This window comes from Rhincodon typus, chromosome 10 (genome assembly GCF_021869965.1).
Source record: "Rhincodon typus isolate 14 chromosome 10, sRhiTyp1.1, whole genome shotgun sequence".
NCBI classification, from domain to species: domain Eukaryota; kingdom Metazoa; phylum Chordata; class Chondrichthyes; order Orectolobiformes; family Rhincodontidae; genus Rhincodon; species Rhincodon typus.
Genome location: NC_063341.1, coordinates 17,215,332 through 17,239,527, shown reverse-complemented (window position 1 = coordinate 17,239,527; position 24,196 = coordinate 17,215,332). Strand labels below are relative to the sequence as shown.

Genomic DNA, 24,196 nt, shown 5'->3' with positions numbered 1-24,196 from the left:
AACGTTATGCCATGCCTATAAATGTTTGAATTATCTACGAAGGGGTAAGGCCTCTTCTAATATTAATCTACAAGTCAGTAAAGCACTGTAGAAAGAACTGAGAGGTGAAATTTGAGCTCCGTATTATAGGTGCTGCATAACCTCCTGATCGTCACTTACTCTGAGCAACCTTCATGTTGCGTACAACCAACCTGCAGCCCCAAGGATGCTCCATGAGTGCCATGCTATATGGGACATTGGCATCTGGTTCTTCTGTATCATGGAGATGGCACTGACTCGAGTGGTGATGTCAGACTAGGCTACCAGGGTCCGGTGGTGTGGTCTCAGTTGCTGGCCCTCTGCAAGAGGTCTGCTCTGCTTTGTACAGTCTTATTCACCAGGACCTCCTGGTCCCTGTAAGGAAATAGCAGTGCTACTTTTCCCTTCTCTGACAAAGTCCAGTTCCTTCATTGACTGAGAAGAGCAGTTTCAGAATGCCAGTTCTCATCCAGTTGCCAGACAAGAGGCTTAGAGGCTATAAGGCAGCAGGCGTATTCCTGATTTCTAAGTCATTCAGTGTGAATGTAGTGAGGCCCTAGCTTGAGTTGATAAATCCACGCTTACAGCTCTTAAAAGAATCTTTGGATGGACACTTAGTCAAAAGCTATTGGAAGGATGCCCATGAAATTTCAAACCTCAGAATAGCTGGAACATGAGAAATTAGAGTGCATTCCAGAGAGCTGTGGCATATTTGGTTTGATCCCAGATAATGATGTAAAGCAAATCTTCGGGATCTCATGATGTATAAAGGAACTCTTGGGTTAGTAGTGCTTGCTTTGTTTAATTATATTTATTTCTGAAGTGAAGTTTGTTTTTTTTTTAAAACCATTAAGTCCTGTGACATAGTTCTTCCAGTTAATCACTTGGTGTTTGCATTTCTCTTTACCTGTTGATGGTCTCAATGGAAGTTGTAACAGGTTGAATACTAATCAGTAGACATTGTTGGTAGTGGGGTGTTATGGTGTAGAGCATTCAGCAACATATGAGACTAGTGGTGAGTTGGCAGGAAATACTGTTGGATAATGAAATTGCTAACTTTAACATGTGAGATTGCTGAAGTTCTTCCTGTTCTGTATTTATGTTCTTGAAGCCAACATTCCAGTTAATAACTTCTGACATTACTAATATGGACATACATCTGATAGGCCTCAGGCTCCCAGCAATGTGACACATCTGCCCTCCTATTCATCTTTTTGAACAAGATCTCCAGTGCATTCTTTGAGAACCGTGATTTTGCACTTTTTGCCATTGCTCAAAGTATCACAGGCCAAAAACTGACTTTTGAAGAACCACATGCCACTTCTTGCAGCCTTACACCTCCCTTTGCAAGGTGCAGGTTGCTTTCAAGTAGCGCTCATGAAATGGCATGAGTTGTACTGGCTACATGCGGAAACCATGGAAAAGATCAAGGTAGCGACAATTTGACCCTTCTGTCTGCAGTGAAATGAATGGGTTAATTGCATATTGCAACCCTCTCTGCTTTGGGAAAGAACTGGCTAAGCCCCAGTGGTGTCATTATTTATGTGGATGTGTCATTTCTTTCTGTTCTGTCGGAGTTGGGAATGCTGTTGTAATATAGTTTTCCCCAACATTTTGCATGTAAACTGGTCTGTTGCCCATTGTAAGAACATTACCCTCTCAGTTCAGTAGACACTGCATTTTACGCTTGTATTACTTACTTATGGCAGGAATTGAGGGAAACAGCACATAAGAATGTAGGCAAGAGACATAAAAGGACATTGAAAAGCCCGGAAGTTACAATTATTTACAAAAAACAGATGTTGCTGGAAAAGCTCAGCAGTTCTGACAGCATCTGTGAAGAAAAAAATCACAGTTAATGCTTCGGATCCGGTGACCCTTCCTCAGCCCTCATAAATTCCCTCCTCGGGTTAGCATAGGGTTTTTTCTGTTTTATTTTGTCCTTTCGCTGTTTCTGTTGAATCCGCACAGAGTCCTTGCACACTGAAGTCTCAAAAGTACTAAATCATCATCCAGAGCCCTGCTCCCTATGATTTATACGTGAACCTTGATGGTCAAGTTTTTTGACTGTTGGTAGCCATTTGTTCATGTTTTTGTTCAATGTTTGCACATCTGCACTTCTGGTAAGAATAGCTGGAAATCAATCTACCAGATTTTTGCTCCTTAACCCTGGATCACTGAGCTTAATTGTAGGGCTGACTGAAATCAGCTAACACTGTGAGGCTGAGGATTGCAATCTCCCTGGTAAGTATGTCAAGACTGGATAAGCAACCAGAATAGCAGGATAAGTTCAGTGCTAATCGTGATTTGTTTCTATGAATCCAATATATGTTGCATTGTTTCCCTATAGAATATTACCTTGCATAAAATGATCTGAATAGAAGGAACCTGTCTGGCAAATCCTGGACGAGGAATATCTGCCATTTGCTAATAGCTGGTTATGTGTAAAATGTGAACAATGAGGGAAAAAAAAATTCAGATTCATGCTGACACTTGCACAAGAAGCATCTGCTGACTAACATTTTGAGAATATTTATCTTTGATGCAAACTATTTGCTTTTGCCTTTCCTCAGTTATTTACTAATGTTTCAAATTTCCTGCACCAATTTTGCAATGTCACATTAAATGTTGCTGTTCCTTGTATCCTCGTGATATGTTGAAGATATTTTGCTTGACTAGGCTGCCTAGAGCTTTTCTGTGTCCACGTTTAATATTGCAGATAAGGCAATAAAGTCAAGGAGAGCATGCATTGCAGCAGTACCCAGAATTGTGTTACAGATAGAAAAGTGGAATTACAAGGAAAGATCTCAGATACTGGGGGTTTCCTTCCGGAATAGAGAAATTTAGAGGAGATTTAATGGAGATTTTAACTCTGGCATGTTTTAATAGTATTATGGTGACTTAATATTAAATAGTTTTTGTGCATCACACACACAAATCAGTCCCTCATCCCAATCCATCTTCTTGTACTTGTTCACACATTCAGTAGCCCCTTTTTATGAATACACTCTCCCCTCACCCACCCAAGCAGCCCTTTCCCCCATCTCAGCCTTCCTCCTGCCTCTCTGTAAGCAGTAACCCCTGTTCACAACCCTCCTCTCGCCTGACACTCCCCAAGCTCCCTCTCCTTTCCCCGTTGGCCATGCTGCTGGTACCTGTGAAGCAGAGTTGCTCTCATGGGCTCGGACGTCTGTACATCAGGAAGATGCAATGCTTGAGGCTGCCACTCACCTCCCTGGCTCAGCTTCACGAATGTGCAGGCCTTCTCGTAGTCAGCACTGTGAATGACTTACTCCTGCAGGCCTCTATGAGCCAACATGACACAGCTAAACATCCCTTGCCCAATCATAATCACTGCCACTAGTGTTTTCTGAAGTTAAAAGAGCACTTTGGGCTCACAGGCCACGGTATCCCTTCTGGCGGAATTGTTGGATGCTGGACTGCCCACCTAGTGGCTACAGGTTGGGGTTGCCCCCAACTACTCAGCCGAGGGGGCACTCCTGACCCCAAATGTGACCTCTGCCACTTCATACAGGCCGGTGACCCACTGTTTAGGTATTCTTCATGAAAAGGAAAGGTGAAACTCTGGCTATTTATTCACTGCATTAATTGTTTCCCCTCCTTTCCCTTAAATAAAAGAAACTTTTCAATACGGTGTTGTGAAATGTTTGCTACAGCTTCAGTAATTCATGCAACTTTATTCAAGTAAGGAAAATGAAGTGTTCTTATTTGAGACAATGAACAATTTTACAATTAAGATAAAATCCCGATCTTCACTTGAGGGCAGATTGTTACCTGTGCAGCCTATATTTTTCATGAACATCAAATAGAGTTCAGGATCTCTGTCCCTATTTGAATGTTGTGACTTAGCTGAGTCGGCGGTGGTTTTGTTGCATGCATAACAGTTACTAATGATGTAATACAGGACAGGTGTAGGTTATTTTATAATGGATTGTTCTTTTTTTATGTTTCACACCTTTGGCATTGAGATGAGGTCTGTGAGGGTCAAATGAACAAATTATTTAGAGAGTTTCTCTTGGGCCCCAGAAGGGTTACTGGTGAGACGATGTTGGTCGGTCATTAAATCTTGTTATCATTAAAATTTTCGAAACAGCGAATCACTGTATGTGAGGGATAGTAGGAACTGCAGATGCTGGAGAATCTGAGATAACAAGGTGTAGAGCTGGATGAACACAGCCAGCCAAGCAGCATCAGAGGAGCAGGATGCTGCTTGGCCTGCTGTGTTCATCCAGATCTACACCTTGTTATCTCAATCATTGTATGTTGCATCATTTAGTTTTTTGTTAGGATGAAAACAGTAATAGGAATGACAGAAAATTGCTCATTAAAACACCAAACTAGAGAATAGTTTGTTTTTTTTCCCAAAGCCTGTGAGCACTGATATAGTTCACCATAGTGATAAAGCCCCAAGCTTATCAACATAATGACATGTTTATTCAACCGTGTATCTCATTGGATGTAACACAATCATACATCTGCTACATTGTCAGTCTTACGTAACTAAATAGTGCAGTATATACTAGATAGAGCTAATATTATTTAAGGGAAATATATTCTTTACCAAAAAAATCCTTCTCTTGCTGACAATGTTATCAGACCTCCAATATCCCAAAATATAAGCATTGACAATGTAAATGATTTTACCTGTTTGGATAAAGAACTGGTAGTAACACTGAAAAGCTGATACTGCTGCCTTAATTAAATGTATATTTTGGAAACAATTGCCAAATAATTTGCAATGCCCAAAAAGATTTTTCTTTTAAAAAACTGCTGATTTAATTTGTTGAAAATCCCTGAAGCTCCTTTAGCCAGAGAGCGTGTTGTGTTAATTTCTATCATTTCCTTTCAGGTTACAGTGGCCTTGATAAGTTTCTTTGAAACAATGTTGCTGGCTTATCTCAGCTATAAGGTAAGCTTTTCCATTTGAAATGGTTGCTTGGCAACCCATTGCTTGCATGAAGTCTCCACATTCAGGGGATCTGTCAAATTGATTTTACTAGTTGGTCATGATAGAAAGGATATAAAATGAATGGACATGAGGGAATAATCGTTGCTGGTTCTGCTGTTAACTAGCAAATGCACTTAATTGTTTCATTTTACCACTCGGATGGCCAAAGTTTGCAAGTAGCTGGATGATAGTGGATTAAAATATTAAATAGTGCAAAAACATCGTACTGTACTGTGTACAATGAATGTTAATTCTTGCCCTTGTGAATATATTAACAAATTATTAGGAACATGTAAGGACATGTTTTTCATTATTTTCAACAGCAAGCATCCCAGAAATAAACCTATAAAGAGCAGGAAACCGGAAGATTGTTAGCTTTGTTTTTTTTTGGCAATAAAAGAAATGAAATTGTGACTTAAGTGTATTTGGGCTCTGTTGTTAATAAATCTTGCAAAGAGGCAACCGTGTTCTGGCAGAGGCAATTAAAGCAACCAGGTAGGAATTAATTCACTTGCTGCAGAGCTGAACATTACATAATTTTGGGTCACTTATCCCATTAAATTGGCAAGTTTCTGAGAGAGTTACATCTTCATTTTGACGTCCACACTGACAGAAAGGGCTGATTGGGAGTCAGAAGCTTAGAGAAGCAACAAAAACGTTATTCCAGAATGGTTCCAGTGACAGGGACCAGTTATGTGGATGGTTTGTAGAAACTGGGATTTTTCTCCACATCCTTCTGGGATAGCAGGTGGTGACATTTAAATTCAAGGAGTTCTGAAGTCAAAAGCTAATCTAGTGATGACCGTGTAACCATTGTCAATTGGTATAAAAAAAACTCATCTAGTTCACTAACGAGTGTTCGGGGAGGATATCTGTCCTCCTTGCCTGTTTTGGCGTACATGTGACTCCAGACTCTCAGCAACGTGGTTGCCCCTTAACCACCCTCTGAAGTGGCTTAGTAATTTGTGTGAAGTCGCTATTAAGTCCAAGCAAAAGAATGAAATTAGATAGGCAACCTAGGCACCGGAAACAACAGTAGCAAACATGGCCCTGTCGATCCTGCAAGGGCCTCTTTTTTTTTTAACCATCTGGAGAAAAGTATGAAGAATTGGGAGACCCGTTCCACAGACTGGTCAAAGTTCTGAGGAAGGGTCACTCGACCCAAGACGTTAACTCTGATTTCTCTCCACAGATGCTGCCAGAACTGCTGAGCTTTTCCAGCAATTTCAGTTTTTGTTTCAATCAAACAACGGCCTGATACAGTCATACTCATGGAGACATAGCTTGCAGATGCCACTCTCTTCATCCCTGGATATATCCTGACCCACCAGCAGGGCAGATCCACCAGAGTGGGCGGCTCTGGAACTAGTTTCCCTTGGAGCCCTTAATGTTGACTTTCACACCCCTTGGCCTGACTGCCCTGCCTCCGTTCCCACTCGTGTTAAAGCAATCACTTGCGGCCCATTTCTGTTTCTCTGTAAGCATATGAGGGATCTAGAAATGGTCCCGACTTCCCTTTCCCATCTCCCGAATGGGAAAACCCAGCCTGATTTCTCTCTCCACAGATGCTGCCAGAACTGCTGATTAACTGCCTGCATTTTTTGACTTTATTTCGGAATCCGTCATCAGCAGCGTTTTTCTTTTAAATGGCTAAATGTTAAGTCTCCTCAAGCAGTGTTTAAAATCACGCAGAGCTTAGAGGGAAAAGAAATAAAAAAGAAACAGTAGCTGGGTAGGAAGGGCTACAAATCAGAAGGCACCAATGAAGGAAGTTGGCAAAGGAACCAGAGACAATATGAGGAAGAACTTTATTATGTGACAACTGGTGAGGGGTTACAACATATTGCCTGAGAGGATGGGTGAAATAAATTCAATAGTTTATTTAAAAATGAAGTTGGATAAATAGATGAAGAGGAAAAAAAATCAGGGATAAGGATAAAAGAGCCAGCATGGATTCAGTAGGCCAAATAACCTCCTTTTGTACTGAATTATGATAGATTTCACCAAGGACTACGTACATACACCAGCCAACTCCACTGGGAATGTTTAAAAGCAGTTTGCTACACTGCAACGCTTGGCATTTCAACCAGTTGAACTCCACTCTGCTCATTTGTTTAAGTGCTAATGTACAATAACACAATTAATAGACTCAAGCACTGCTGAGCTAGATGTTCCTTCTTCCTCATGGGCAGTTGAAATAAAGTTATTTTGTTTAAATAAGTCACTTTTAAGTATAATGAAGTTCGGGTCTGGACAAACAATCATTTGAAATTTAATTTTTCATACAAATTACACAGGCAAATTAGCACATTTTAAATCATGAATTGTAGTTTAAATTTAATATGCCATTTTTAAACTTGAAGGTTGCTTGCACATGAAAGATGGGGTTGAGGGATTCTGGCTGGGGTTTAATATGGATTTGAACGACCAAATTTCCATTGGGAACTGAAGGCTTAATTTAGTTTTGAGCTTGCAGCAGTGTGAGACCATGCAATTTTAAGTATTGCGCATCATTAATGTATCGCTAGTTCACTGCTTATACTCAGTGGTTCTTGGCCTCTGAGAAATCCTCCAGAGGAAGAAGGCAGCAATGCGTGTAAACGATAGCACTGCTGGCTTTGGGGAAACTGCCTTTTATATGTCGAATAAAATCAGATACAATGGAGTCTGGGAATTGCAGTTTTGACATTTTGTCCACATGTTTAGTTTCTGCTGGACAAGTAGAGTCAAAATTGATTTTGTGCTTGTAGATTTATATGTTCTTCGAACTCTTCAAATCCAGAAGTGATTACATCAATGAAATGGGCTGACAGATGTGCAGTTTTTCCTATTTCTTTTCCTCCAGTTTAACACTCCAAAGCTTCATTAATGTCAATGACTATTGCTTAACTGGTTAAGTGGTTGTGGAGTCACTTGAGAGACATAGAAGTGAGCGCTATTGCGGGCAGATTTTAATTGCCCATTTTTCTGCTTTGAGGCTAAAAATTGCATAGCAGATTCACCCAGAAGACTATGCAAATAATTGGTAATTTGTGATGCTGTATTGAAGAACATGACAGATTTAAACCCCTGTTCCAAAGAGATGAAAAAAAAAACACTCGCACAGCAATGAGCTTCTTTATTGTTTAATAAATTTCACAGTCGATATTGTGTATACAAAACTGCAGAAAAATGACCTGCATGAGATATTCATTTTATGGTGATACCATCTTAATTGTCAAAAAACAATATTTTACAATTGTAACCCTTGTGCATGTTAATTTGAAAAACAAAGGAATTATTTCCAGTTTAGGGGTGAGAACGCGACTATATTTTGTGAGATTGCCTTGCTGGACTTTGAAATACTTTAATAAATGGAAAGGTTAGTAATTTTTTGACAGGTGAAACCCAGTTCCCATGCCACCATAGTCTGCTGTGGTCAATGTTGAGTTGTATCTTCCCTTGATAGGGGAAAAACTTGATTTGGAAATCAGTTTTAAAAACAGAAGTTGTAAACATATCAATAATTAACCGTCTTGTTTTCGAGGTCAATCCCTCTGCAGCGTTACGTGAATTAATTAAATGTAAATTGTCTTTAAAGCACAAGGCTACTAAAAGCCTTCAGTATGCCACTACAGTCTGCCATGGTCAATACAGTGCCTTATTTTCCTTAGACAGGGGAAAGGGAGGGTTTTCTTTTCCAACTTGGATTGGAAATCTGTTTCAAGAATAGAAGTTGTAAATATATAATTCATTAACCGTCTTGTTTTAGATGTCAACCCCTCTGTGTCTTAAACATCTTTGGTTTCTCAAAACATTTCATTTACAGAGATAGAAAATTGGCAATCAAGGAATGGAAAGTTCTTTTTTTAGGCTAAAATATTTATTCCCCCCGGTCACTTGTTGAGAGAATGAGCAGTAAACTGGTCTCAATGTGAAATTAATAGTCCAACAAATACTAAAATGTAATAATTATAACTACTTCCACTAAACATCATGAGAATAAAAGTTGAATTGGACAGTTTGACTCACAATGTGCTTTGATGCATAACAATTGTGATTTCACATCAAAGTAAAAATGTGTGGAGTAACTCTCATCACTGAAATCCAAATTCAATAAACAGTGAGATCACTTCAGAATTATCTCTGCACAGCTGCATGGAGAATTGCTACAGGTGTGAAGCAATACTTCAAATTACCAAGTCTCCCCGGAATGTTTTAAACTCCATTTGTTCTGCTTTCATTGTAGGAATATAACTCCCTGTGTCAAGTGAAATGGCATTTGGATACTGGTGAACAGAGCTATGTATGTGACAAACTTAATCTTCCCTAATCCCACTCTGGAAAGGCTGTAGGTCCGGTGTATAACTGTTGTGCCACTCCCTGTGTCCTTCAGTAGCTCAAGGAGACTTCGAGAATCACAAGCTGTTTGCTATTGAAATTACTGATCTGTTTACTTCACTTAGCTACACATTGTCGCTTACAACTTGCAAGAGTTGAAATTAGCTAACATACAGATTAAATTGTCCCACAAGTGGTCTTGTAAAGTGAAAAGATTTTTGTTTTGAAATGATCGTCTGATTCTTCTGCAACATCAATTTACAAGCTAAGCTTATAATGTGATTGCTTCACAACTTGATAGAAGAGGTTTTATCTCTTCCTGCTGCTGAGAGTATGCTCATGGGGTTACAGCAAATGGAGTCCCTGTGCTCAGTGGTGTCAAAGGTAACCTTGCATGGCATATGTTTTTGTGAAAATCTACACCACCAGCAGAGTTAGCATTCACTCATTGCTGGTTTTCTCTGGTTTTGTGAGATCATCTTGCTGGAATACTTTAATAAGTGGAAAGGTTAGTAATTTTGCAACAGATGAACCAGTGTTAAATGTGATTCAGTATGCCACCACAGTCTACCATGGTCAATACAGCGCCTTATTTTCCTTAGATAGGGGAAAGGGAGGGTTTTCTTTTCCAACTTGGATTGGAAATCTGTTTCAAGAATAGAAGTTGTAAATGTATCATTCGTTAACTGTCTTGTTTTCGAGGTCAATCCCTCTGCAGCATTACTATATAAAGTGGTAATGTAATTGTGCTGCCATACATCTATCAAATTCATTAATATAGAGAGGTTGCAATAAAGTTTTATTGGAAGAAAGAGGAATCTCGCTGACATAATGGAAAAAGATATGATGAAAAATTAAAGCCAAATTTAATTTTGGCATGTCATACAATTATCTTACTCCTCTGTATGGGAGCAAATCCAATAAATAGGGCTCAGCTCTGAATTCAGTTACTCAATTATACATTATTTGCAGACAGTGATATCAAAGTAAAATTGTACTCAGTTGTAATCTTTTTGGTGAACAGCTATTATGGGGGGTTAAGTCTCAATATAAGGCATAATATGTTTGCATAGCCCGTTAGTTGGTAGTTGGATCACTGGAATCTCTCTTGCTCCTTCAGAGACTGATTATGTCAGTACTATGTGTCAGTCCCATCCTATTTTTCCATAACCACAGTATTAGTGACTTTGCTGAAACTATACACTATAAACTTTATGGATTGGTTTCAGTTTAGAAGGAAATATAATTATTGTCCATTTGCAGAATGTAGATTGTTGAGCTAATTTTACAGCTCTACACTGTGCGGCTGATGCTGCGCAGAACCTCTGCATGTCTACGCAAGGAACAGCTGAATTGCATAATAATACGAGGTCAGTGAACTTAAATAATTTCATGGTGTTCCCACTGCTTATTACGTGTTGTGCCAGGACTGCAATGAAGTGTTAAAAGCGTGAATCATTATTATTATCTCTGAGTTCCAGGAGGGAGCTATTGTTGAAGCAGCAGAGTGTGAGTAAGGAGAAGAAAGTGCCAGGGGAATTGGAGGAGACAGAACTTGTTGGTCAGAGGGCAGCCTCATGGCCTCTTTCAGTTGTTGAACTAACTCACAGCAGATTTTGACTTCCGCAATTCAATCTGGAATTAAAGCTCATCTCTATTTTCTTTAATTTGTTCACTGCATGTGGGCGATGCTGGCAAGGCCAGCATTTATTGTTCACCCATAATTGCCCAGTGAGTTATTAAGAGTTAGCCACATTGTTGTGGGTCTTCAGTCACATGTAGGTCAGACCAAGTAATGAGGGTAGATTCCCTTCCAGAAAGACATTAGTTAACCAGACGTGCCTGTGTGACAGTTGACAACGGTCGCAATTAGGCTAGATTTTTAATTGCAGACAATTTTTTAATATAATTCAAATTTCGTCGTCAACCAGGATGGGATTGAAACTCATGTCCCCATGACATTAGCCTGGGATTCTGAATAAATAATTTAATGACAATACCACTAAGCCACCCATTCTTCAAATAGAGACTGTGAAACGATCACGGATTGTCATTTAAGCATAGGTGGGTCATTTATGTCACTTAGAGAAGGAAACCTGCTGACATGTGACACCAGATGGACTACAACCTGGTTGGCTCTTAATTCCCTCTGAAATGGCCCCAGCAAGCCATTCAGCTGTTATCACACTACTCCAGAAAAGCCAAAAAGAAAAGACATCAACCTAGGCATGAGATGCATAGCTGGTTAACTCTGCAAAATCTTTGTTACTCACATCTGAGGGCTTGTGCCACAGTTGGGAGAGCTGTTCCACAAACCAGTCAAGCTACACTTTGACTTGGTCATGCTCACAGAATCCTACCTTCAGGAAAACGTCCCACACATCACCATCACGTTCTATCCCACTAGCAGCACAAACTCCCCAGAGCTGTTGGCACAATGGCATACAATGTGGAGGGACTTGGCCTAGATATCCTCAATGTTGATGCCTCATGGTATCAGGTTAAACGTGGGAAACCTTTTGATTGCTATCTAACAATCTCCCCCCTTCAGCTGATGGATCAGTGCTCTTACATGTTGAAGACCAATTGGAGGAAACACTAAGAATGGCAAAGGTTCAGAGTGGCTCTGGGTGGGGGACTTCAATGTCACCAAGCGTGGTTTATTAAGACCACAAATAACAGAGTTGGCTGAGTCCTAAATGACATAAGTCTGTGTCGGCTGGTGAGGGAACCAAAAAGAGGGAAAACCTATTATCCTTATTCTAGCTGTCACAGATGCATCTATCCATGACATGATTGTGAAGATTCACTATTGCATGGTCCTTGTAGAGATCAAATCCCATCTTCACTTTGAGGATGCCTTCCCTCATGTTTGGCACCACCACTGTGCACAATGGGATTGATTTTGAACTGTGGGCCATCAGCATCAGGTGAATTAACTTCAAACACAATCTGTAACCTTATAGTTCAGCATTGTTTTCCCCTCTACAATTACCATTCAGAGTTGGCAACACAAAGGTATGCAGTTGGGAGGGAGTTGCCCTGGGCATTCTCAACATTGAATCTGTAGAGGTGATGGCTGGGGATATTGTCACAAGAACATTAATCCAAAGATCCAGGTGACTTGGCAAATTGTGGAATCTGAATTCAATAAAAATATGGAATTAGAAATCTAATGATGAGCATGAAACCATTGTTGATTTCTCAAAAATCTAATTTACTGTTGTCTTCCAGAGAAGTCAACTCACTACCACCTTCTCAAGAGCAACCAGGGATGAGCCATAAATGTTGGCTCAGCAACGCCTACATCCCACACACAAGAAAAAAAAACTAGAAGAATCATCTGTGATTTAATGAAGAGAGTCTTATCCTCCAATGCATATCTTCAGCAGTAGGAACCATCCTAAGCAATGACCAAGCTGGTTTCAGCGTCTTGGCATATGTGACCAAATTTTTGCACTGACCATCTACATCAGAAATGGCTTCCATAAGAACCTGAAGACAGGTAGTGAGTTACTGACCTTAAAGCTACTCTTGATGCATCGTGGCTCACTAGCCTGCTCAGACTGCTTCCAACCTGATTTGGGACAGTTGATAAAAACACACTTTTGCAGTAGGTGGTTAGAGTCTATCTTGAACAAGGGCGAAGTGCATGGAGACGTCTATCCAATGGCCTACTGCACAGTGCAGTGCTAGCCCCAACTCTGTTCTGTTTATGCACAAATAAGCTGCCAACTGCTACATCTCACAAGTTCATCCATGCTGATGATATCTGGTGTGCTGCCCAAGCTCCAACCTTCCAAGTCCTTGCAGACCCTTAACAAAGGTGTTACAAAATTGAATTGAATGACCACAACAAAACTGGGTTTGAATCTCTCAGAACGTATCCAACATATTGAACCACCAGAAGGCCAGTCCCAAAAAAATTGCTTATCTCCAAGAATGGCCAAAGATTAAAGCATGCTCCCAGCCCAACATATCTGTGTGCAACTCGAGGTAAGACATTGTTCTTCTGGGAACATCCGAAAGAAAGAAGCATCACAGATCCATATCAGAAACAGCCTGTTCACCAAACTTGCTGGTTCTGCTGGCATATTTTTCTGGTCCTCTGCCATATCACAGTCGTGTACGTTCACCATAGGGCACATTGCACTGACATTCAGTTGAAGGGGAAAATGCACATCATAACATGAGCCCTTACTCAACACTACCCCACTGATTCCTTATCCGTGTGACCAATACTCCCTCCTCTGTACATCTGCTGATTGACTAAAATCAGCAGACAACTTGAAACTATCCATGCGGACCTCATTTCTTCTCCTTAACAATCTGTTCAATCCACTTACTGCCCATCTTCCATCTTGGTGTCCCATTTGGAGCATCCTTCCTGAGTAAGATGCATTAGCATCATTTTTTAGATCAAGGAATGAGAAACACAGAAATCACTACAAATTCCGTGTGACAACTCATATGGTCGAATGGCAGGCTTTAAAAGTACCGCAGGGAAAGTGATCCTTGCTAAACAGATACAAGACAAACCTGGGCCCTTGTGCAGCCAAATTCCTCCACTGAAGCCTCCATATAAATCACTTACACAGTTGTCAAACAGTATTGCACATTACCAAGGCGAATCTTCTCTACAGATTAAATGGTGGTCATTGGGGGTAAATGGGCTAGTACCAAAATTGGAAGAGCTGTCTCACAGATGAGTCAAGTCTGACATAGTCATACTCACAGAATGATACCTGTCAGATAATCATCACCACCCTTGATATGCCTTGACCCACCAGCAAGGCAGACCCAGCAGAGGTGGTAGCACAGTGGTATACAATCGGGAGGGAGTCACCCTGGGAGTCCTTAACATTGACTCCGGACCCCATCAAGTCTCATGGCTTTAGGTTGAACATGGGCAAGAAACTTCCGGCTGATTACCACACACCGTCCTCCCTCAGCTGATGAATTGGTACTCCATCATGTTGAACAACACTTGGAGGAAGTACGGAGGATGGCACAGGCACAAAATGTACGCTTGGTGGGGGATTTCAACATCTGCCATGAAGAGTGGTTTGACAGCAGCACTACTTATTGAGTTGGTCGGGTCCTAAAGGACATAACTGCCAGACTGGGTCTGCAGCAGGTAGTGAGGAAACCAACATGGGGGAGAAACAGGCTTAACTTTATTCTCACCATTCTGCTGGCTGAAAATACATCTTTCCATGACAGTACAAGTAAAAGTGACCATTGCACATTCCTTTTTGAGACAAAGTCTCACCTTCACATTGAGAATGCCCTCTGTCATGTTGTGTGACACTATCACTGTGCTAAATGGGACAGACTTCAAACAGATCTAGCAACTCATGACTGGGCACTCGTGAGGTGCTATGGGCCATCAACAACAGAATTGTACTTTGATACAATCTGCAACCTTATGGCCCAGCATATCCCCTATTCAACCATTACCATCAAGCCAGGGGATCAACTCTGGTTCAATGGAGTGTGCAGGAAGGCATGCCAGGAGCAGCACCAGGCATACCTTAAAATGAGGTGTCAATCAGGTGAAGCCACCAACGGGACTACTTGTACACCAAACAGCATAAGCAGCAAGGATAGACAGAGCTCGGTGATCCCACAACCAAAGGATCAGCTCTGCATTCCTCCACATCCAGTAGTGAATGGTGGTGGACAATTAAACAACCCACTGGAGGGAGAGGCTCCACAAATAGCCCCATCCTCAATGATTGAAGACTCCACCACATCAGTGTAAAAGATAAGACTGAAACATTTGCGGCAATCTTCAGCGAGAAGTGCTGAGTAGATAATCTATCTCGGCTCCTCCAGTGGTTCCCAGCGTAACAAATACCAGTCTTCAGCCAATTCGATTCAGTTCATGTGATATCAAGAAATGGTTGGAAAGGCTATGGGCCCTGACAGCATTCCGGCAATAGTACTGAAGGCTTGTGCTCTGGAACTTGCAGCTCTGCGTTACCATCACTGAATCTCCACTATCAACATCCTGAGTGTTATTATTGACCAGAAGCTCAAGTGGTCTGGTTACATAAACATAGTAGCTTGGAATACTCCAGCAAGTAATTCATCTCCTGACTTTCCAAAGCCTATCCATCATCTAATTGGCACAAGTCAGGAGGGTGATGAATTACTCCCCACTTCCTGGTTGGCTACAGCTGTAATAACACTCGTAAAACTTCATACTATCCAGGACAAAGCAGCTTGCTTGATTGGCACCACATCCACAAACATCCAGTCCCTCCACCACTAATGCTTAGGAGCAGCAGTGTGTACTGTCTACAAGATGCACTGCAGAAATGCACCAAAGATCCCCAGACAGCATCTTCCGAACACACAATCACTTCCGTCTAGAAGGACAAGAGCTGCAGATACATACACCACCACCTGAGAGTTCACCTTCCAAGCCACTCACCATATTGTCTTGGAAATAGATCACCATTCCTTCACTGTCACTGGGTCAAAATCCTGGAATTCCCTCCCTACAAGCATTGCCTGTCAATCTATAACACATGGACTGCAGCGGTTCCATAAGGCAGCTCACCATCACCTTCTCATGGGCATCTAGTGATGGGTAATAGATGCTGGCCAGCCAGTGATGGCAACATCCCAAAAGTGAATAAAATGAACTAGAAGGGCTGTACAAAAAGCATAGTTGAGTGATCCATGCTCTGCAGTCATGTCACATCCAGTTGTGAATGGTGGGGGACAATTAAACATTAAGCAGGAGGAGGAAACTCCACAACTATCCCCATCCGTCATGATAGGGGAGTCTAGCACCTCTGTGCATAAGGTGAACCATCTCCGGTCAACATCAGCCGGAAATGCCAATAGAACATCTATCGTGGCGTCCTCCTGAGATACCCTGTGTGACAATACTGTGGCTTTAAGAGGTGTACTTTGTCCTTTTTTTTTGAAGAAAGGTATTAAAGCAGAGGGTCTGAGCTGTCTATTGAAAACTCATAAATTAAACAGCTGGCAAGGCCTTGGGGTTTTCTTTCTAAAGTTGGAACAATAGAAGCAGCCTGAATGAGTGGGGTCCAGCTCCCACAGAACCAGGTTTTATAGATTTGGCTTTCAGCAGTTGTTGCTGGGGTCTCTCTCTCTGCTACACACTGAGTTTTCTTTCTTGGTGTTTTCCTGCTGCTGGAGTTGTATGTGAGACAATCTGTTTTTCTGAATTTGCCTTTGTCAACCTATGTTAATGGGATATTACTACATTGTAACAGTTAATTAGTCAGAGTTACTGTATCTATTATTTTGTTAAAGTATTTATATAGGGTTACAGCTAAGCCAATTCTTTTCTTTATTTTTACTTTTGTTGTATTTTACTTATTGTGTATAAATAAAGGATATTTTGCTTATTGTCGAGTAGTTTGGCCAATCGAATAGCATCTGGAATGCAACATCTTACACTTACCTTTAAAATAAGAAAAAGTTAGGGTCTCATCTTAATATATTTTGAGGGGATTTGGTCCGGTCCATAACATCTGCAAGGCAGATATCGTCTAAGTTAGGAACAGGATTACAATATTCGGCCATATTAGTCTTGAAGCAATTCCCATCCTACCTGCACTATGTCAGGAAACAGCTGAAGGCACTGTATTTTGCAACAACTATGGACACTGATAATATTCCAGCAGTAGTATTGAAGATTGCTCCAGAAACTGTTGAGTCTGTAGTCAAACTGTTCCAGTACATTTAAAACACTGGCATCTACCCAACAACGTGGAAACCTGCCCAGGTATGTGCTGTCCACAAAAAGCAGGATGGGTCCACCCCTGCCAGTTCTCACCCAGCAGTCTAATCTTGATCATTAGAAAAATTATGGAAGGTATCATTGCCAGTGCTGTCAAGTGGAACATATATTACTAGTTGTTCAGTTCCTAACCTTATTACAGCATTGGTCCAAATATGGACAAAAGAACTGAATTGCAGAGCTGAGGCCAAGATGACTAGCCTTGATATCAAGACAGTGTTTGACTAAGTGTGACATTTGGAGCCCTTGTAAAATTGGAGTCAGTGGTAAGTGGGTGTGAAGAGGAGCAGTGGTATCTAACATAAAGATTGTTAGTCATCTCAGCTCCAGGACATCTCTGCAGGAGTTTCTCAGGAAGAGGTCTAACCATCTTCAGCTGCTTCATCAATGACCTTTTCTTCATGATAAGGTCAGAAGTAAATGGTCGATACCATTTGTGACTCCTTAGATATTGAAGTAGTCCATGTTCATGTACAGCAAGATTTTGGACAATTTTTACCCTTAGGCTGATAAGTAGCAATTATATATGTGCCACACAAGTGCCAGATCTGACCATTTCCAGTTAGAGGGAACCTAACCAATGCCCTTGACATTCAGCAGCATTACAGTCTCTGGAATCCCTCACTATCTACATCCAAGGATTTACCATCGATCAGAAGCTGAACTGAACCAGCCATATAAATACCATGTGTACAGAAGCAGAGCAGAAGTTGGGAATTCTGCTGTGTTTAACTCACACTTGACTCTACAAGGCCTATCACATTCTATAAGACAGAAGTCAGGATTGTGCCTGAATGTTCTCGACCTGTCTGGATAATTGCAGCTCCAAGAACACTCAAGGAAATCAACAACATTTTGGGCAAAGTAAGCCCCATGATATGCACCCATCTACACCATTAAAATGTTTACTTCTACCACTACCTTTTGTGGCAGCAGTGCATACTGTCTAGAAGAGAACCTGCAGCAACTCATGACTTGCAAATTATATCATCGTTTCTTCACTTGCGACATTCAGGAATTCCCATTCCAACACCCCTGTGGGTGTATGCACACTCCCACAGACAGCAGTGGTTCAGAAAGGTAACTCAGCACCACCTCCTCAAGGGCATGGACAATAAGTGTCAGTCCGGCATTCTGTGAAAGAATAAATTATTTTTCAAAAAAGTTGTTATTTTCTGATTGTATTCTTGAGCTCATCTTCAAGGAGTATTGACATTGTGCCATGCAGACATATAATACCGATAGCCCATAAACAAATTCACAATCTGCATCTGGGCACTGGTGCTTATTCCTCTGCAGGAGATTATGCAGTCCGCGTCTATTTCAGGGACACCTGCAGCAAAGGTTCTGAATTCAGCCTTTGCTTTTCTTGGGATTAGTTGGACTGATCTTGAGTTCATGCCAACAACTGACTGTGTCCTCTGGCTTATATTGATGAGGCAATTGGATCAAAACTGTCGCAGTGCAGCAGTTCAACTGTTCCACAAAGTTCTGCTGTCTGCCACCAGATTCTGCCCATGCTGAGGCATTGCCAAGCAGCAAGCCAGTGTTAGCGGGCAGTGTGGGTGATGTTATTATCTCTAGTTGTAGCAGTAAATATGTAAAACCCTGTCCCCTCATTTGAAAGATAATGGGCAGATTCTTATGAGCAACTGAACGGCGTGGGCCATAGTGAGATGTAGAGCAGAATCGTGCAAGGCAATTGTCTTAACGTCAAGATCATTTTGATGCAATTCCCCATTTTGTTCAAGTGGCATGATGCGATTCTCATGAGGGAGCGCCAAGTTCCCAATTGACGCTCTTTATTGGTTTTTGAACGCCTTGTTAACAGCCCAACTCACCACGGGTTGCAATGGTACCAAGTTCACCACACAGACTAGCCATTGGGAAAGCTTGCCATGGAAATCAGATTGCCTGACAGCATTCACGAATGGCATGGACACCCAACTTTCAGGGAGCCATCGCCACTGTCCTGGCAGTTATGCAGTACCCAGGCATTGCGCCCTGCAAACCTACCCTTGGGAAGGACTGCTCACTGGTAACCAGCAGTACACAGCTGCATCAGGTACAGTGTCCTCACAGGGAGCGGGGCCCAGTGCATGAGGCTGCCCACCAGGCCCATTCCCTTGCTCTCTCAATGTGCATTCACCTGATGCCAACTGGCATGCTGAAAACATACAAGCTTTTCCCTGCTGTGCCTTGCACTGGCACTGCCATACAACTGGGAAGGTAGCCATGCTAAGCACATTGCTCAGTCGAGTGTGTTTGTGTGTTTTCTTGTACATCAGTAAGCAACATCAAGCTACCACCTGTACCATGTGGCAGCAGTGTTTGCGTCAAACCCAGTGCATCTGCAGCAAGCTGTGGAACAACAGTGCCCGAAAGTCTTTGGGGACTGGTCCGCACCCAACACCATGGAGCACCCGTCATTCAGTGGGTCCAAAGCTGCTAGTCAAGGACAGGCCCCTGTAGCTGGGCATCAGCACAAGGCAGCTGTCTGCTTGGAGCGACTTTGCAGAACAGGCTGTGACTTTGTGCTTCAGGGAGCAGGTCGGGGGCCATCCTTCGTTTCCGTGGGGGCCAGGATGGGAAAGGTGATCCAGCACAGTCAGGGTCATGTGGGGATACCAGTCAAGGGTCAGTGCAAATGTCTACCGGAGTTAGCCACTCAAGTCACACTTGCAGTAGGAGGGCTAAGTGAACTGAGGGTGAGAGAGAGGGAGCTGAGTCTCCAACCAGTCACCACCATTCATAGGGGAAAACATGGACATTGCACACAAGCATGCTAACACCACAGGCATGCAGGCTGTGTACTCCCTGGCCGTTGTACATCATGAACCTGCAGTGTGTTGTACCTTCCCTGGCACCACTACTGCTTGAGATAGACACTCCCATAAAATCAACCAGCAGAACTGCAGGTAATATTGAAAGGTGGGGAGGCCTAAGGTGTCGAGTCAGCCAATGCCATGTCCATGTATTTGTCACGAAGCTGTCACTTTAAGAGGTTATTTTGTCCTGGTTTTTTGTTTCGAAGAGAGGTTATAAGGCAGAGGTACTGAACTGGCTACTGAATACCACTTGAGTAAACAGCTTGGGAGGCCTTGGGTTCTTTTTAAACAACCTGAAAGGGTGTGGACAGCTCTCTCAGATCCAAGTTTCTGAGTTGTGCTTTTTTCAGTAACATAAGAAGCCTTTGGGTTCTCAAAAAAGTTGGAAGCTTCAGTGAATGTCTCCTAGCCACTGCTTTCCCTGAATTTTCTCTTGATGTTTTTACCTTCTGGATTGGAGAACTGCATGTGAGAATCTTTGTCAGAATTTGCCTTTTTCCCAAGGAGTGTGTTTGTGGGATGTTACTATATTGGAACAGTTAATTGGTATTAGTTACTGTATCTGTTATTCAGTTAAATTTTCCAGTAGTTAAGTTACACTAAATACTTTTTTTCTCTTTGTACTTTAATTATAGTATTTAAATAAATTTGTGTTTTGCTTAATGTCAAGTATTCTGACCAGTTGCTTTGCATCTGGAACACAGCACTTCACATCTACCTTTAAAATAAGAAAACGTTAGGTCCTAGGCTACCTTCTTACAATATTTTGAGGGGAGTCTGGTCCATAACACATTATTAACCATGCTCTCATAGATGTAACTAGTGCTCATTGTATACCCCAACCATAATGCATTGTCAGAGCAAGGGATGATTTTGCAGGGCACATCTGCGTCTTGCACAGAGATATAGTTTGAGTTGTCAATGTACCTAAGTGTCAGCTGAGAGCACCATGTGCCCTCTCAAAACCTTCCTTCTTCTCTCCCTCTCTCTGTGCCTCACTGAGCTCCCCTGTTATGCAGGTTAGGTAGAGGGAGCCCCATGCTTTGTACTGGAGCCCGTTGGCCCTGACGTTTTGGTGAGATGACCCCAGGGGTGTTTATATCCAGAGGGGTTAGAAATGCCTCTTGCCTGAGGTGAGGTGATCCTTACCAGCCTGAAATTTGAAGGAACGGGGCATGGTTAGACAGGGTTTAGTTGGAAGACTGGGCCCGGCCACCTCTGCAATATATTGCCAAGGGAGCTGCGTGTGGCTCTTCCTGTGGCTGAGTGTCTCCTGGCACTGCCCTGTCTCCATGTGAGGATGGGATACCTGGAATGGAGCCAATGCTGTCTGGCCACCTCTCACCCTGGATTTGGCCCTGAAGACCAATGCCTGAGATGATGTAGTACGGTTGTGCATATTACTCCAGCATCCATTGAGGGTGCTGGGCCTGTGGCTCCATTGCAACCAGCAAGCTGTTGATAGAGACAGTATCCAGAGAGTCACAGGACTGGTTGCATTGCTCTAGAGGCGAGGTTGGTAAGATGCGGTGCGATAACTCACTTGATCTCTTGGCGAGTTTCATTCCACCAAACTTGGCGCGACTCACACTTAGCCAAAAAAGAAAGTAAGATTCCATCTTGTGAAATAGTTACACATTGTACAAAATCAGGCAGTCCTTGATAGATTGTACACTTTTATTTTCAAAACCCTTGTCTGGTTCAACAGAAATGGTGATTGTTTGACCTATGTCCCTTAAAATGCTTCAACAGTGCACTTCACATCATTCTCCTACTGGAAAATCCTTTAGAAGGAAAAAGTGGATGATATACCCAGTAAACTCTGACTAAAGGAAATACTTTGTAAACAAGCCTGTTGAGATCTATTATGATGCATGTTTGCAGCAGGCGGGACTTGAACCCAGGCCTTCAGGCCCAGACACTACCACTGTGTCACAAAAGCCCCTGACCAAAGGGAAGCACCAAGGCAAAACATATTGAAAGATCCCTCGCCATACCATAATTAATGAACAGGAGATAACAAGGACTCCAGATGCTGGAGTCAGAGTAAATACAGTGTGGAGTTGGAGGAACGCAGCAGGTCGGGCAGCATCAGAGGACTGAATGAAGGGTGTAAATCCGAAACATCGACTTTCCTGCTCCTCTGATGCTGCCTGACCTGCTGTGTTCCTCCAGCTCCACACTGTATTGACTATAATTAATAATTAATAAATGTTTGGCTGAAACTAGAGAGGAGTTTGACAGTTGTTTTGTTCTTGGCCTTGTTCAGAATTTTGAGATGACCTACATAGATGCAGATGTACAGTTGAACCCAATGGAAAGAACTGTTCCTTCATCTTGGTACCTGAGTTAATGTTAGGGTGGTGTGGAAAGGCTACTTTCAAATGTCTGACTCATTTGATTTGATCTACTGACTGCAAGAGTGTCAGCAGCCTATTAAACAGGAAATCTTTTTTGTCTCTGACTGCTATAGCTGTGTTTTTTTTAATGCTACTGTGTTAGATGACACAGCAGTCAATCTAACCAGGCAATCTTGAAGAACTCCAAGAATCAGTTCAAGCATTAGGAGTTATCTTGTGAAGATGCAAAATTTTTGTGTTGCACTGTGGTACTGGTAGATGCATAAAAGATGGTGTATCTCTGCTGCAGTCTTGGCATTTGGTAGCACACGCTGATTGTGATCTGAAGTTCTGTGACATCATTGATCCTCCAAATAAGGTTGGCACTGTTGAGCACTACAGGACGAATGAACATGGAAGCTGGCAGGACAAAGGGAATGCATTATTTATTGCTGCGGTCCTAACAAAAAGAATGGTAGCCTACTTAACTTGTCAAGAAACTCAGTTTTGGCTTTGGGCCCATAGAGCCGTATTGAGTTCGTGATGCTTAGTGTTTGTAACATATCATGACACTTGTATTGCTGCAATTTAGTTGGGTTGCTTCTTTACTCAGGGCTGAAGTTATCGAAGCCGTTAGCAAAATGAGGCTGGTAGAATCGAGAGGCAAGGGGATTTCTACGTGCGAAATGCAGATTTGAGTTCCTTGACAAATGGAGCAGCCAGCTTTAGTGCTGTTTTCAGGAATGGTCTAAATTAAATCAATAAATTCTTGTGCCTGCAAGACGAAAACCTTGCAGAAACTGTGTTGCCTAAGGATAACTAACAGGCCCAACGTCTTGCATTTATTGACCACTTCTAGTATAGAAAAAGGTACTGGGGCTCCAAAGAGCTGCAAAGAGTGTCTCAAGTAGAACAATGGCTTCATTGGAGGTGACAAGCTTCCCTGGCAGTGCCCAATCTAATGAGGCATTTGAGCCATCAAACACTGCTTGCAGTTCCCTATTACATGATGGGGAGGCCAATGACTTTCAATTAAAATGTAAATATTTAGGAGTCTGTTGCACATTTTGAGTGGGACTTTGTGACCTCAGCTCTGGTGATTTTGGTAATGAGAGCTTTTCAGTTGATGACCCCACCACCTTCCTACTTTCACCCTAATTAAAGTCCATGCCATGAAGACTTGTAGATGTCTCTTCTTCCCCACTGCCAAATAATGCCCACTTAAGGGTCTTATCCTGCAATTAATCTACCAGAAAGAGGGCAGTTGTCCAGGTGGAGAACACAATAAATGTACCTGTGCAAGACAGGTTTTGGGCAGGGGGCGGATAGCTGGTAGGTGATCGAAGGACCTGGTCTTGGGAAGTGCGTGACCACTGAGCACCAGGACCACGTTCTGTCTGCCGAGCCTCTTCCCATGCACCCAACCCCACTCCCATCACTCGCTCCAAGCCACGAGTCCTGTGATGATGCTAGACTTTGTGTGGGTGTCGTACCTGCAGCACCCTCCTGGTGGTGCTGCCCCTCGATAGAGCTCTGTTGGCCTTCGAATGGTTGCCAGCTCTCCCAGGGAAGGCCCACTGCTGGCCCAGCAAATACCTGAGTGGAACTACATGTGGCAGAGCCTCCCAAAATAAGGTGACACTTGGCTCTCAGCTGCTCTCTAGCACATGGCTGAGTTGCCCTCACAAGATCATGCAGAAATGGTGTACATGTCCAGTAGAACCTGATAGAGCAAGGTAGCCTCGTGTTTATTGTTAAGTTCCGAGAAGGACCACGACAACAAAGCATGACACAGCAGGAGCTCAATTGTGGAGGTGCTCACTTCACAGGTAGTGAGGTTAGAGAGAGCTGTTCAACTGCCCAAAACAGTGGCTAATGTCATCATTATGTCACATGATCAGACTTTTAAAGCGACAGCCCACCATACTTACAGAAATAC

General features: G+C 42.4%; 1 protein-coding gene across 1 annotated transcript in view; it reads left to right on the top strand.

The window, feature by feature from the left end:
- Positions 1-24,196, top strand: part of LOC109929875 (potassium channel subfamily T member 2-like) — a 636,785-nt gene that overhangs the window by 237,217 nt on the left and 375,372 nt on the right. Inside the window, exon 6 of the mRNA XM_048602052.1 lies at positions 4,889-4,948. Coding sequence (XP_048458009.1) covers positions 4,889-4,948 — 60 coding nt within the window. The remainder of the gene's footprint in view (positions 1-4,888; positions 4,949-24,196) is intronic.